Source organism: Prunus avium, chromosome 1 (assembly GCF_965620075.1).
Source record: "Prunus avium chromosome 1, drPruAviu1.hap1.1, whole genome shotgun sequence".
In the NCBI taxonomy this organism is placed as follows: domain Eukaryota; kingdom Viridiplantae; phylum Streptophyta; class Magnoliopsida; order Rosales; family Rosaceae; genus Prunus; species Prunus avium.
Genome location: NC_142284.1, coordinates 49,788,006 through 49,803,239, shown reverse-complemented (window position 1 = coordinate 49,803,239; position 15,234 = coordinate 49,788,006). Strand labels below are relative to the sequence as shown.

The 15,234-nt window shown below is 37.6% G+C and overlaps 5 protein-coding genes across 11 annotated transcripts; 3 read left to right on the top strand and 2 right to left on the bottom strand.

Annotated features, from left to right (window-relative positions):
* Positions 1-531: 531 nt before the first annotated feature.
* On the top strand, positions 532-3,691 carry LOC110744810 (phosphorylated adapter RNA export-like protein). Of its 6 annotated transcripts, none has more exons than XM_021944823.2 (5): positions 532-690; positions 894-1,224; positions 1,330-1,435; positions 2,867-3,010; positions 3,150-3,691. In XM_021944823.2, exons 2-5 carry the CDS (start codon positions 947-949, stop codon positions 3,411-3,413), a joined length of 792 nt encoding a protein of 263 aa, XP_021800515.1. In that variant the 5' UTR covers positions 532-690; positions 894-946; the 3' UTR covers positions 3,414-3,691. The 6 variants fall into 6 exon arrangements, with proteins under 6 accessions (XP_021800515.1, XP_021800516.1, XP_021800518.1 ...); XM_021944824.2 differs by having other exon boundaries at positions 533-690; positions 897-1,224; XM_021944826.2 differs by having other exon boundaries at positions 535-690; positions 830-1,224.
* Positions 3,692-3,896: 205 nt separating this feature from the next.
* LOC110744809 (putative protein phosphatase 2C 72) lies at positions 3,897-5,851 on the bottom strand. The gene is made up of 5 exons (XM_021944822.2): positions 5,486-5,851; positions 4,854-5,195; positions 4,653-4,767; positions 4,345-4,568; positions 3,897-4,210 (listed from the first exon to the last, which is right to left on the bottom strand). The coding sequence occupies exons 1-5, from the start codon at positions 5,648-5,650 to the stop codon at positions 4,007-4,009; spliced, it is 1,050 nt and encodes a 349-aa protein (XP_021800514.1). The 5' UTR covers positions 5,651-5,851; the 3' UTR covers positions 3,897-4,006.
* Positions 5,852-8,065: 2,214 nt separating this feature from the next.
* LOC110744811 (BRISC/BRCA1-A complex protein) lies at positions 8,066-10,207 on the bottom strand. Its single transcript, XM_021944828.2, has 3 exons — positions 9,859-10,207; positions 8,757-8,915; positions 8,066-8,612 (listed from the first exon to the last, which is right to left on the bottom strand). Exons 1-3 carry the CDS (start codon positions 10,123-10,125, stop codon positions 8,229-8,231), a joined length of 810 nt encoding a protein of 269 aa, XP_021800520.1. The 5' UTR covers positions 10,126-10,207; the 3' UTR covers positions 8,066-8,228.
* A 70-nt stretch (positions 10,208-10,277) lies between these two features.
* Positions 10,278-13,164, top strand: LOC110744813 (PITH domain protein (DUF1000)). Its single transcript, XM_021944829.2, has 9 exons — positions 10,278-10,467; positions 11,048-11,128; positions 11,346-11,395; positions 11,859-11,936; positions 12,088-12,145; positions 12,232-12,281; positions 12,524-12,632; positions 12,716-12,777; positions 12,969-13,164. Exons 1-9 carry the CDS (start codon positions 10,384-10,386, stop codon positions 13,006-13,008), a joined length of 612 nt encoding a protein of 203 aa, XP_021800521.1. The 5' UTR covers positions 10,278-10,383; the 3' UTR covers positions 13,009-13,164.
* Positions 13,165-13,694: 530 nt separating this feature from the next.
* LOC110744827 (stress response protein) lies at positions 13,695-15,108 on the top strand. 2 transcript variants are annotated; one of them, XM_021944854.2, is made up of 2 exons: positions 13,695-13,889; positions 14,415-15,108. In XM_021944854.2, exon 2 carries the CDS (start codon positions 14,428-14,430, stop codon positions 14,956-14,958), a length of 531 nt encoding a protein of 176 aa, XP_021800546.1. In that variant the 5' UTR covers positions 13,695-13,889; positions 14,415-14,427; the 3' UTR covers positions 14,959-15,108. The 2 variants fall into 2 exon arrangements, with proteins under 2 accessions (XP_021800546.1, XP_021800544.2); XM_021944852.2 differs by having other exon boundaries at positions 13,696-13,889; positions 14,439-15,108.
* The last annotated feature ends 126 nt before the right edge of the window (positions 15,109-15,234 follow it).

Sequence of the window (15,234 nt, the reverse complement as noted above, 5' to 3'; positions counted from 1 at the left end):
CCACATTTTTCATACCACATTTCTAATAGAGGTGGACCCCATTGTATTGGTGGGCTCCACCTCTATTAAAGATGTAGTATGAAAAATATGGTAAACCTAATATTACCCTCAAATTTATACTTTCTTATAATAAGAACGGTTGGACATATTACGTGGTCCGACCTTTTCTCCCGAAACTTACTCCTAAAAATTTCACACTCAACACTCCACATCAACTCACTTTTGTTGCGGACTCGTTCGGATTGGCCAATGACGTATGGCCCACTATTGAAAATAAATCAAATGTCGACAGATTCAATGAACCTACTACCAAGAATTACGTATTCAACAAAAAAAATCATAAAATATCCCTAATTGATTGGGCTGCAAAACAGTACGTTAGCCCGATAATTTTCAGCCATTTTGGGCTCGCTCAGTACAAATAAGCAAAGCTTCCTTGGGTTGGGCCTTTCCTACTATAATCCAATCCGGATTAATATCATCGTTTGCCACGCAGCCAAACAAGCCATTACTGATTACCGCCAGCGCTCATCTAGGCTTCACTATAAAACACCATACCAACGAGACGCAGTCCTCTGAGGAACCAAACGCCAAAAGCCGCGGTTATGCTTCATCGTCCTTAAGCAGAGCACTCGAATCGGAAAATTCCAGAAGCTTTGAATTGCTGCGTTTTGTTTTTGCATTGTTAGGGTTCGTACATCGGTAAAAAAAATCTATTATATTTATTTACGCTTTTTTTTGTTTTCGTTGTACCTGTGAATTTTTCTGGTTAGGGCTCGCATAATCTGTTTGGTGATTTGCCTTAGAGAAAATTTGCACGAGTTTGCAGTTTTTGTCACGTCTGTGGAAATCTGCAGGAATTGATGCGTGTTTTCTTCCTGCTTTCTGCTCAGTAGGTGCTTATAAATTTCGTGGTGCGTTTTTTCCCTATTGAAGAAAACCTTATATGGAAGGAGAACACAGCATACTAGACGCAGTATTTGAAGACGATAACTTTGAAGATGGCGAAGATGTTGAGATGCTTGATGTGGAAGAAGGTGAGCTTGTGGAAGAAGGGGAGCTTGTGGATTTTAACTCACAAAATGGTTCGGGACAGAGCAGTGGTGGCAATGTCAGTGTAGCAAACCAAGAACGTCAGGGCAAGAATCAGAAGCGCAGGGGTAAGAAGAAGAGGAATAGGAGAAGGAACAGTGGCCCTGGAATTAATGTCACTGACATAGACAGGTTATGTCCTGCCCGATTAAGAACGAAAGAAATTACATGTATTCAAAAGGAATTTGGAGCTCTCTTGTGGGTTTTGACATTCTTTTAATGTTGTGTCTTTTTCAGGTTTGTGATGGATACATGTAGGCGACTGAAAGAGAAGAAATCATATCTGGTATATACTGCTGTTGGTTGTCTGGGTGTTCTTGCATTGAATGATCTCGTCAAAGAGGTATGCTGCCCTTTGTTGTGTGCTTTTGTGGAAATGCTGTGACAAAGAAAATTATATAACTTGGGTATTGTTTGCTTTATCTTTTATACGCAACTACGTGTGCATTACATTATGTTTTGTAATTGTCTTCTTCTGAAAATCTCCTTCACAGACGCCATTAGCAACTGGTTGTAAATTTGGTACATGTTTATCTGCATTAATGTGCATTTGTAGATGATCCGACCTTGCTGTCAGTTTGAGAACATGTGCTTTGTGCCCAATACCTTTCAGTGGAGTTTTCAGTGATATTCTCAATTGAAATCATCTATTATATTGTTCAAAGTAATTCTATTATGTACCTGCTTGAGCACTCTTGGTCTTTCTGCTAATGGTAATCCTGTTATTGGGTGAATGGGTTAAGCGTCTGGTCGTGCTTCATGGGTACTTCTTAAGATTGCCTTGGCTCGGCTTCACATCTAGCTTTAAGATGATCCGATCTTGCTGCTCATGTTCAGAACATGGGATTTGTACTCAGAGCTGGGTTTCAGTGATGTCAATTAAAAATCACCTATCATATTGTCCATGCCAATTATGTTCTATAGATTCTTGAACACTCTGGTTTTTTTGCTAATCGAGGGTCCTGTTATTGGGAGGATGGTTATGCGCCCAGAAATGCTTTATGGGTTACTTTTAAGGTTGTCTTTACCTCCTGAGCCATCTGTCCCTTTTAAAGTCCCCTTCACATTATAGCTTCAAGGGGAAGGCAGGGTATCCTTTGTTGAGAGTGGACTTGAATGATTCAACTGGCCTTTTGCAAGGGAAGGTGAGATTCTGGGTTGCTTAATTTTGGACCAGCTTAGAGCTGCCGATGCTTATGCACACTATTTGGCCACGCAGCCTTGCATAATTTCTGATCCTCAATGTTGTTTCCCTACCCTTGCAGATTTCTCTTGCAGAAGCCATTTTACTCCTTTCAATCTTGTGCTCTGAGCTGTGATGTCCCCCGGATGAACCACTTCATCTTATGCTATTTGTGTAGGTTGATATCATTTTTTCTTGGAGTTGCATTAGCCAATATGCATGCAAAACACATGTAAGAGTACTCTAATAGATATGCATAACAAAGCAATACACATCTATTTTTGCTCCAAAAAGCTCATCATTCATGTTTGCTCCTCCCCCAGGAACCATAAGCTCTATCCGGAGATGGTTTACAGAAACTTTTGTGATTATGAACATCTTTGAGCTTCCTTTGATTGTAGGGAACGATATCCTTAGTTAAGTAATTTCTGAATTTTATTAGATGTGGTTGTTACAAGTGTTTCTATGTTTCTCGTATATTAGTTATTTGTAGTCCGGAGGGAATCCAGTATCAGGAGAATGGATACTTTTTCCCTGCTAGAAACCATGGTGTATCTAGGATATCACTTATGAAATGATGAAAAATTTCAGGTGGATGCGATCCAGGCTTGTGGAGGTCAGATGACTCATGATGGCAAACGTTTCCGATTTGGTGGTGGAGTACTATGGAGTATCATCAAAGCACGAGAACCAAAGGCCTACAAAGAGATAATGAAAAAAGGAAGGGAATTTGAGGTGCGTAGTAGTGGATCATAGATTCATAGTGTTGTTTCTGATGATATTTCCCGAATGTCAATTAAATATCACTTTTATGAGAAAAAGTGTAAAACTACAGCGTTGTTGATTACTTTTTATGTTTTCTATCTCCATGCAGAAGCAATTCAGGTCAACAAATAATAGACAACCAATACAGCAAGGGAAAGAAGGTTCATCTCAAGCAATTGTGAATTCATTCAAGGATGATACTCCAGCTAATGTTTCAGATGCCGTACCGGTTATATGTCAAATGCAAACTCAAGGCATTCAGTCAAATACTGAAGGGAAACAACTTTCTGTTCATGATAGGTTAAGGGTGCCTGTTTCATATGATGATGACCTGCTTGGAGAGGCGCCCAAAGATGATGCACTTGAATGTTAGAAGAAATGGATTTATATTCGCCCAGGATCTTCTGTTTCTATTTTTTCATCCAGAGGGTAGGCATTGAGTTTACTCACAGATGGGGTTTTTATATGCAGAGAGTTCTCATTTGTTTCGTTTGCCTGGAGGCAACATAATTCTTTTCCCCTAGTAAAGAGTTTAACTGAAGTTTATCAGCATTATCATATTGTGATTAAAAGCATTTCAATGAAATTTCAAGAATGCGTTTTGCCACAATGTCAAGTCTTATTATATTTATGTTCATGAATTTCTACCCCTCTGATGTCTTTCTAGAATTGCCTGGAGAAAACAAATCAAAACATCATTGTTTATTCGTAGACATTTTGAAAATTTACTGAGCATTTTGAAGGTTGCCAATGGTTCTGGTTGGTTTTAAAAGATTTCATTTACTGGCAGATGATTTGACGAAATATTTATTCTTGAAAGCAACTGTTGTCTTAACCAAAAATGGAACTCGTGGGCTTATATACATAATTGGATGGGTAGCTTATCAGAAATTGAAAAAGTATAGTGTCGTGTTAAAATGTATGAAGATTAAAAAGATCACAAAGCAACAAGCATTGCTCAAAATCTCATATCTTTACAGGCACAACATGATCAAGTAGTTTGTCTTGCAAAAACAAGCAAACCACAGTGCAGTCATCTATCTTAGCAGAAGGGAACTTCCTTCTCCATGTGGCCACCGCAGTCTCCGTCACCACCTTTGCTGCTGCTTGTGCACTATCAGCTTCCCACACAATGGATGCAACTTCACTGTTGCTGAGCACATCCCAAACCTAAATACCAAGCCCAAGAACAAAACACATCATTGTGGTTAAAATGCCATTCATAGGAAAGCAACTGTGCCCTTTTTTCTTTGGCAACCCTAAAACTCTTAACAAGTACACATTTCATTTCCAATAGGGCTTACCCCATCCGTTGCAAGAACGACAAATCGATCTTTGGAAGTCAGGTGGCGATAGGAGACGTCAGGGGTGGCAATGATGCCATGGTCCTTGAGTATAAAGTCTCCAAAAGCTCGGGACATGGCTAGGCCTGGGAGGTCAATATGAGGCAACCACACTCTCTGGATGTTAGGTTCTTGCTTTAGTGCAACCACTCGACCATCACACGCCCTTATTCGTTCTGCTTCACCTGCATTAAAAACGATCACCAGTCAGATAATCACTTCAAATTAAACACAAGAAAAAAAAAGGAAAAAAATGATGAACTTCTTACTAGGTAAAGCTGGCTTTAGATCAGTGGTCAATTGAATGGCCTCAATTCCATTCTCTCTAGTGGTTCCTAGGACTGCCCTTGAGTCACCCAGATTAGCTATAAAAAGATCCTCACCCTGTTTGATTCTTGAATTAGAGCCAAACACAAAGAAATAAAGAAAGAGAAATAATTTGTTCAATGATCATGTGTAGTTTCTCTCACCTGTTTTATGACAACAACAGCAGTGGTTCCACTACAAGAGCTGTCCAGATTTTCTTGAAGCTTAATCTCCTTGTCCATGACTTTGAAGGAGCTGACAAAGGCTTCTTTCCATTTGTGAAATTTCTTGCTTGGTTCTGAATCTTCTGAGTCGTTTTCTATTCTGTCAATGTGATTTTTCGAATCATCATCCTCTGCTACTGCAGTGGCTTGTTGATCAAGAGCTTTCATCTGGCCTTGTAAGAGTGATGGCAGGTTGCTTCTCACCAGCTGACTCACTTGGTGCCCGAATCTTCCATGTCCATCGAAAACTCCACAGAAAGCTTCAGCTTCCAATCCATAGCCCTATTGAAAAGACAAGAAAAAAAAAAGAGGTTTAAGCTATAATCAACAGACTTTCAGAAGCCTAGTAAAATAATATGAAACCCCAGATTATGCAACATGCTTTACATGAATGCTTTTCGAAACAAAATTGCTGATGATTTTCTAAGAAAACAAGCCTTGCCATTCTATATATTTATGTATAGACAAAGCAAAAAACAAACAATATGGTTTTGATGAGCAGCTAGAGAAACACACAGAACAATTCCTTTGCTTCCTTCCATAGAATAAAGGGAAAAGAAACATTCACAAACCTGGTAAAGAATGGCACTATCTTGGTTTACTCCTTTGCTTCCTTCCAAAGAATAAAGGGAACCATGCATCTGAATTCCATTAGAATCCTCACTCCTTTCAAAGGACATTGGAGCTTCATGGCCATCCTGAATTTTGTGAGCTGAAGAAGATATGCAGAGTCCCATTAAAACTGGAAATGGATTTTTTCTTTATCTCCTCCTCCTCCTCCTCCTATCTATCTCCTATAGTCCAAAGTTCATTTGAAGTCCTCCTCTCTTTAATCATGAATATAAAGGGCACAACATGTTAGCAAAATGATCATCTATTGGAGCAAATTAAAGTGGCTCCAAAGAGAGCTGAAGGAGCTTCAATAATTTGACTATATTTAAATAAATTCTCAATTATTTTATTCCACCCCGAGATTCAAATACCACTTGAGAGGTGTCTACTTTAACTTATATATAACTAACTTGCAATGTAAGCCATTTACCATTTACTTTTACATTCAGAACATGTACTAAGGGCCCATTCAGTAACGTTTTAAGAGGTTGTTTTCATTTTCAGAGAACAAAAATGAGGCAAAAACACGTTCGGTGGCCCAAAAACAGAAAACATTCAGAATGTTTTCATAAAATGAAAACAAATTCATGTGTACTTATAGAAAACAGAAAAAAGTTGTTTTCATTCTCGTGGAAAACGTTTTCATCAAAATAACTCACATATTATTATTTCAAATTGTACTACCAGACACGTTTTCATTGTTTTTGTTTTCTGAAGATGTTTTCTAATTAATATATCAGACGCATTTTCATTTCTTGAAAATGCAAATTCTTTTTCTTGTTTTCATTCTCTGAAAATATTCTCATAAAACGTTACCAGACGGGCCCTAATTAACCAACTAAAAACCAGCAAATCATGATGGTTTTAACTTCTGTCTAAGTAACCCACAATAAAGGGCTCATAACTTAAATAGTTTAGAACATTCATTCATGCATTTAAGATCGTGCGGTCAATTCACCCCTCGCTCAATATTTGCTTTTATAAAAGCAAAAAAAAGTTAAATAAGATAAGATAAGTGACCCACAAGGCACGAGCCCATGTTCATCTGTCATTCAAGTAGGTGAAGATGGAAGCAATTTGAAGTGTTAACCTAGTTATCCCCACCATCACTTGTAAAAAGAAAAGAATGAGTTGACATGACCAACTCGATGCACTTTACAGAGAAGGGAGATTGGTCATGACAATTAGAAATAGATTATTAAGACTAATAATAGTTAAATAGCGCCTGAACGGCTTGGACAAGTTTATGAAAAGAAGATCAAAACAGTTGGTCAAACTTTAAAAACAACACAATTATACAAATCTAAGCATTAATAAATCTAGGGTTTATTTTTAATAAATAAAAAAATTCAAAGTGGAGTTTTTCTTTGTACTCGTGTGCAAGCAAGCAATATGTAAGCATGCACAAGTGGACAAGGAACACACAAGCGACACGTCATGCCGGCAGATTTCCTGAGCAGAAGAGTTAAAGATGGAGATGAATCTGACCCTTACAATCTAAGGATTTATTTAATTACTAAAACTAATTCTAGAGATGTCACAGATAATTCGTGTGATTAAGATCATCCCTCCAAGTTGACTTCTGCTTTAAAAAAATGGAAAATGCTAGGAAGACCAACTTTAGATACTAACTTGTGTACCAACTCTCTAATAAAGCGTGGGACCCATTATATCGGTGGGCTCCACCTCTATTAGAGAGTTGGTACACAAGTTGGTATCTAAAGTTGGTCTCCTTAGCATGATCCTAAAAAAATTATATGGATGAGGGATTTTGGTTATCATTTCAACTTTTCGAGCTCTGCATCTTCTGCTGTCTCAATTGGCAAACCAATACATTGACTTCACAGAGTTTTTTGTTTTTGTTTGTTTTTTTTTTTTCTGATTACCAATATTTTGACCTCACCATTGGAAGCAATGAGTCATATGGGTTTTGTGAGAATGCAAATAATAGTCGATTGGTTTTTTTTAATAAGAGAAGAAAACCTTAGCCTCACTCCAAAGGGCAAGGCAGGGTTCTGCGGGGAACCTGAAAGATTTAATTTCAAACCTCATAAGTCTTTCATCAATGCCTATGGGTAGTATATACTTATGCAATCAAGTTTTGTCACCTTTCAATCTAGTAGCATTAGACTATGAGGAAGGCTTACACTTTGTTGTTAATTATTTTTTATTTTTTCGAGCGGGGGAGATTTTGACACACGTCTCATGATGTGACTGGCAAAGCGGCAACTAAGCTGTTTTCCGAGAATGTAGTTCCATGTAGCAAAATTCAACTTACACCTTCCTCATTTTAGGCCGCTTATGGGAGAATTTGAGCCTTGGCATAGTTTATAAATACGTAACAATTAGTGCCAGAATCTTTTGCCATCTAATATGCCAAGCTGCCGCGTGACGCCGCATAGCAAGCCAGCCTCCACCATCGCATGCCTTCTTCCCTCTTCATATTAATGGTGATACACATACAAACTAGTACTAAGAACTTGCTTTTGCTATATTTTACAACGTGATCTTGAATGTCATAAAAAAAACCCTTTGACAGATAGGTTAAAATAAACATTGGGATTCATAACATTCACAATTTGTACAGACAGATAGGATCAAGATCAAATCGGCTACTCATTCCCACTCAACAAGAGGTTCACATCAACATCAGACAAACTACATACATATGAGACTTTTAGAAGCAACATGACCTCAGTAAAATTAATTTCTAGTGTTCTGAACTTCTGATACACCGGATACAGTTATAATACTATCATCAGTAGTCGTTGAGTCTGCTGCCGGCAACTTTTTTGCAAGAGGCTTAGGTATGTCCAGATGGTCTTGTGGGCAACGCTGCTGAGGGTGTGATAGCAGCATACACATGTAACGGAAGAGAACTCGAGTTAATCCCTGACCGCTCTCCAAGATGTAGCCCTCATATTCGCTAACAAGTTCCAGGGCATCCACGAGTGAATCATAGACCTCTTGAGGGCAGTTGTCAGGTCCAGGCTTGTCGTGAAGGTAAACTACATCCAGAGTGAAGAGTTTCTGGTTCACAGGCCATTGATGATTTGGTCTTACAGATGATCTACAGTAAATAAGAATCTAAGGGCAAGCATGTCAGGCTTTAGCAATCAACACACAAAAATTTCAACATCATGGAAGGGATAAAATGGAAATATTACAATGACACGGATATAATAATTAACCAATGTAATAGCATGAAAAGTGAAGCCAACCACTGCTTACCACCCTTAAAAGTCTGTTTTGAGCACGAGATTTCTTTGCTTCATGAGCTGCTACTCGAAATAGACTGGTAAGATCTGCATTACTAGAAGATGAAGTAGCTGAGAGTACTCGAAATGCAGCAATAGCAGAATCGACTTCACTGCTAAACTCTTTCCGAAGCTTCATAAAAATGAAAAACAAAAGGTTCCAAATCAATTACAAAAACATAAATCAAACAAACAGACACAAAGGATAAATTGAGTGTTTCAAACAAAAACCTGCCGAAGGTTTGCTTACACTGCATAAATATTTACTACTAATGGGGTATTTGCATGATAATTATGCATATCATGCATCAAAACACAACCCTACAGCAAGGTATGTGAAGGATTCTTGGTACTGCACCCCATAAAATAAGTCTAGGACCAAAATGATCAAGGTATGTGGATGATTCTTGGAAAGTACACTTTGAAACTATGATCAAGATCCGAAATCTCCTTAACAGTTAGTAAAGGAATTGATTTCTCACCCGCATTCAATAAAAGTGACCAATGCTTAATCAAAGGCAAAACTAATAGAAGTGCTACCTGCTTAGTTTCCTCACGTGTTTATCTGTTTATATTTATCATGTATTTTATCTCAAGGCTTCATCATTAGTATTCTCTAATAAGCCTCCTCAGTAGTAGTGTTCATATCCAACTCTTGTTAACCGATGTAGTACTTCTTATGAATATACATGAACAGCAACCCCATATTGTATCGTGGGTTTCACACTTCTGTCTAAACTCTTTCATGGTATCAAAACGTTTTTGACCTGGTGAGACTCTGTGCAATGGGCTACTTGAAAATAGTGATTTAAACTAATTTTCCTTCATTGATCCATCCAGAAACCAAATTCATGGGATGCAATGCAATTGCTTACATTTCCTGCAAATGAGAAATTCAATCTACCCATAACCTTATATATCACAAAAAACCTCAAAACTATGGATCATGGTTTCCAGGAGTTCAATTCCTCAAAAACACATAAGAACCATAAAATCCTCTGCCCTTGATCGCAAATTTTCTCGGAAACCGAACAGAAACCAAGCAATAAAGAGAGAGATGAACAGAGAGAACCTACCCAAGACGCGGACTTTCCGAGACAGGCAAAGGCGAATCGGTGCTCTGGGTTGATGGTGAGCTTGGCGTTGATGAAGACTAGTATGGCTTGCTTGATCGAGTCCAAGCGGGTTAAAGGTCGCCCATTTGGGCCCATCGCGGCTTTCATCTCCACCATAGACTCTGGGTCAACATCTATACAGAACAGAATGTCCTCGTTGCTTAGCCTCGTTGGTCTCAGCGTGTATCTGCCCGCACCCGACCCGTCCCCTTCTACTATTTCCTCCATCTCTCACACAGCTCAGAGCTGAACTTCCCAAATGAAAGCAAAGAAGAAAGTTTTGCGAAAACAGTCTCATTTGCATTTCACAGTAAAAGGACATATATGTACAGGTCAAGGGTGCGTTTTATGCTACTGATACAAGGGCCTTTTCGGCACTATGCACAGAAAAAGCCACGGCTTGCTCCCTATTTCTGGTTGCTTCGATTTCTTTTTCGCCTTTTTGTGCTGCTTCTTAGAAATTTGGTGATCGAGGGAAAGAGAGAGATGGCTTGCTTACATGACCACAGCTGCGAAGAGCATGATTGTTCTTCTGATTGGTCTCTCTACAAGCATATAGACCTCCCCAAGGTCCTATTTCTCTGCCTTTTTCTTTGCTCAGTCATAATTTTTCTATTCCTATGTTTTCGTTGTTAGCTATCACACTGCTGCTCTGCGTATACTGGTAGGTTTCAGTCTGCTTGCCCATTTTGTGATTGTTTTGGTTTTATCTGAAAGTGCCCAAATGAAAATTAGTTGAACGAACAGTGATCAACATAAACCCTTAAGCTCAAATGCTGAATCTCATACACATTTCTCCGTAAGCATAATGGTTCTTATGTGTAGGCTTCTTGGTTGTAAATTAAAATAGTTGGATATGAAGCTTTGCTAATAATACTCCATGCAGATGCTGTTATTGCTAGTTTCCAGAAATGTTTAGAAACTTTTATTGTTTTTTTTTTCGGGGACGGGTGCTTGTGTGTTGTGGTTTTGGCAGTTTGGTTGTGGGTGGCTATATGACTGATAATTGTTGATTGTTGATGTGGGGTGATTTATACTTTGCAATATTTTCACACTGTTATTCTGTAAATGAATATTTCGTTGGAGCTTCCTCTTGCTGATTGACATGATGCCGTGTTCTCCTTGAGAGAATATCTTATTCTGTTCTTAGGTTTCGGCTTTGAATGAGGCGGTTCCAGGAAGCGTCAAGTCAGTTTTTAAAGCTTGGGAGCAACGGTTGAATTCTACTGGGGTAATGAGCTCTCTATGTTCTTCTCTATACGTCCTTGTTAAAAGTAATGATCCAAATTTCATAAGTTAATCTACTTGAAATCTCAGAATGACATTTACGAAAATTTGTAGGAATCACTGATTGAGATTTAGTTTAGGTTTACCTTATATTTTGATTGTAATTTATGTTCAATTACTAGGCATATGAAGCCTCATTTTGATTCTACTTTCTGCAACAGGAACACTTGGAGAGCAATGAGGGTGATCCCGAGTTACTTGTTTACATTCCGTGAGTGTCCGCTTTTGTTGTTTTATGTGATATCTTCATGAAATGAGTTATAGACTGCATAATTATGAAATGGATGGGGTCAGGTAGATCCAATGGTTGAGTACTTTTACCCATTTTTCCATCTTTTCATTCAATTTCAATGGTAACATGTGTCCGATTTTGTTAGATCTCCATAGTCGGGTTTGTATGAGTTTTGAGTAAGGGATTCAACCTTAGTAGCATCTCCAGGTTCACCTAAAACAAAACATAACGCTTAATTTGTGTGTAATTTATAATTAATCTTTTGTCTTGTGCTCATCTGCTATATCTGATGCTTAATATAGTTGTACTTATTGTTCAAACATTTGGTCGCATCCTGATAAGTTCTATACCATTCTGTCACCAACTTATTAGATGAAGTCATCTCTGATGTTGTTTCTTTACATTCTGATTGAGCTATATTTTGTTCATTTAATTGTGATAGATTTACATCAGATGTCAAGATCAAGAGCATATCAATTATTGGCGGCGCCGACGGAACAAGTCCTAGCAAGATGAGGGCGTAAGTTCAAACTTTAATAGTACTGATCACGAGTCTTGTTCTATATGATTCTGACAAAATAAATATCAAATCAGTCTTTGACAGATGTTCAATATCCATCACATTTTTTATATTTGAAAAAACTAAAAATATGACTGCACTGCTTAATTAGGTTCATCAACCGAGATGGCATTGACTTTTCAGATGTTCAAGGAATGCAAGCCATTCAGGTATTGCTTTCATATTAGCTTGTTCAAGAGTTAATTGAAAAAATTCAATTTTTCAGCCTTGAAACATGTGTTCTTATTGTTTTAAGGAGTGGGATTTGGTCGAAAATTTTCAAGGAGTGTTGGAGTACCAGACAAGGTATTTATTCACTGCCTTTTGTACTACTACTACTTCAAAAACCATGTTGTTTAATTTTCTAGAACATGAAAACTATAAAACTTGAGCACAATGAAAGAAACCTTATTCTTTTTCAAATTGAACAGCGAAGGTAATTACTTTGAATTGCCACTGAAATGAGTTCTTTTGTTGTTTTTTGTTTTGTTTGAGTTTCATTTTACCATCTGCTATCGCTCTAATATTACATTTCTTCGTATAATTAGGTATTCCAAGTTTCAAAACGTGGCCAGCATCACATTGCATTTTCCTGATAGTTTTGGTGGTGATACAACTAAGATAGAGTACATTGGCTTTAAAGGCGAAGCTACTCAGGTAATTTAATTCCATATGAGCATATTATGTTGTGTAAGTTGTGCAAATAACTAATACATCATTTGCTTTTCTATGATGAACAGTTGAAGAGGGATGTTGTTGCAACAATTGTTTATGAACTCAGGCCAAATCCTTCTGATCACAAGTAAGCTTTCATTATCCTTGTGGAATGGAAAATTTTGGTCTTTTTCAAAGAAATGTGGTTTACTTTTTGTGGGTTTATCAGTTAAAAAATGTAGAGTTTCATGTCTTGTTGAAAGAATTCGATACTATTTGCCAGTGGAGAAAAGAACTGATGCATGTGGTTTTGTTTGTCAATTGTGTGCTTGTTTGCAGGACAAAGGCTGAAGGTGGGGGTCTTTCACATGTGGAATGAGGAAACTCAAGCCATGCTAGCAGTTCAAAGTCTGAAATGAACAAGTTTTGCTAACTGTGACCTGCTGTGCTTGTTAAGAATGGAACACTTTTTGTATATCGATAATATAAACACCAAGGAAATTACTTGAATTGTTGTCACATCAGAATCCTTTTATTTGCTGTGGCTCCTTTTCCTGTGCTATGTTTCGTTGGCTTTCTTTTTTATGGGTTGCACAGTGCTACTCTTAAAATTAAAGCCAGCCATTCTCAGACCCAAAAAAAAACAAACAAGCCAGCCATTCTCTTCCTTTTCCATTGGAATGTTGAGCTGGATTAGCTTATTATTTTGTACAAAATGGATTGGAATTTTTTTTTTTTTTTGGTAAAAAATGGATTGGAATTTGATAGAATCGTTAAAATGAGATATTGTCCAAATTAATCCAAATGATTCATTTGTTAAATAAGTCAACCTCTTTTCATATTTGATTATTATTATTGAATACAAGCGACGGTATTAACTACAAGAGGGACATGATTTTTCACACACACTATCAAGGTACCACGAGATTTCGAATATAAGATCATTTATTTGAAGTCAATGTCATTTTCCACCAAGACCGTTGGCTATGGGATTATTATTATTATTGGGCTAATTTAATTGCAAAACCCAAATTATTTTTAAATCATAAATCATGGGAACGAATTATAATCCACATCAAGCTAGGGTTTTAGCTAAAAAGCTCGCCAGAAACGAAAAACAAATACATGGTTTTATACTTCGTCGCTCGCAACCCTGCAACAAAGCTCGCTTGTATCTTTTAGTCTCTGGCATCTCTGCCGATACATCAAGCCAGTGTTTTAGAGACTCACTCTTTCTCGCTGTTTATCAACAACCTAAAGGTTTGCGCTTCCCAAAAACTCGAACTCTTTTTTATTTTTTTCTCTGTATTCTTTCTTTACTATCCTGTGTGTGTTTCTGTGACTTACAGTGCATTTGTTTGAAATTTATCAAATTTTCGATAGCACTGAACATGTTGTCGAGTTCTCAAAATTGGAGCTTTTGTAATACTTATTGGGCTATTTCTTTTGATCAAGTCCATGTTTCACTGAAATTCGTCTCTATAAAAATTGAAAGCCTACAAGCTGAGAAATTGCAATTGAAATCAGTATTTTACATTTTCTGTTTTTGGTTTGTGTTATGTTTATTTGCTAGGAAGCTGATGAGGAGCAGATATTCTGTAACCTGAATTTCCAGTTTCATGTTCCTTCTGTTGTTTTGATTGTTTACAAACTGAGTTAGTCTTGCAAACTGACCCAAAAGGAGTATGTTGCCTCCAGGGGCTCCAGTTTTTGAGTAATCTGTTCTTGGATGGAAATTTTCCATTCCATTTTTTCTTTTTAAATCTCTGTTTTGTCAATTCTCAGTAATGTAATCTGGATGACATGCAGCTTTTGGATCCATAAGATGGGCAAAAAGAGTAAATCAAAAACTCCCAGAGAGATGCAAGATAATGCATCTACTGTAGAAGAGGAAAAAGCCTCATCTTCGGCGAAAAAACCTACTTCTGAGATTGATGAAGTATTCGCGGGGAAAAAGAGGAAGGGACCTGAAACTGAAAAGGCTAAAAAACCAGTTGAAGATGGGATTGAAAAACCCTCATCTTCAGCCAAAAAGCGAACTTCTGAGATCGATGAAATATTCGCAGGGAAGAAGACGAAGAAACCTGAAACTGAAAAGTCTAAAAAGCCTAAAAATCCAAATGGAGATGGGATAGAAAACCCCAACAAGCTGAATAAAAAGAAGAAAGACAAAAGGATTAGAGATGGTGGATTTGGGGACCTGGCTTCTAAACCGAAAAAGAGAACGCAGGATGGCTTTGCTATCTACACAGAAGAAGAGTTGGGAATTAGTAAGGCAGATGCTGGAAGCACCCCGCTTTGTCCATTTGATTGTTCTTGTTGCTTCTAAATACCTGCGAATTCATGACATTTCCCAGTCATAAAAAAATTTGGTTATGGTTCTGGTTTTGGTTTTTGCAATTCGAGGATAGCTGAGAGTAGTTTTTGGCTTTTCTTATGTACAACAGAACCTGATTAAATGAATTTGATCTTTCTTCAACCAGTGTTATCTTATAACTCTCTGTACTCTGATAATGAATTCTTTAATTTTAGATCATGACTGTACCAAGTATTTAAGTCCAAAATTTGAAAGAGAAGTCTTGAGGTTTCTTCACCCCTTTGTCTA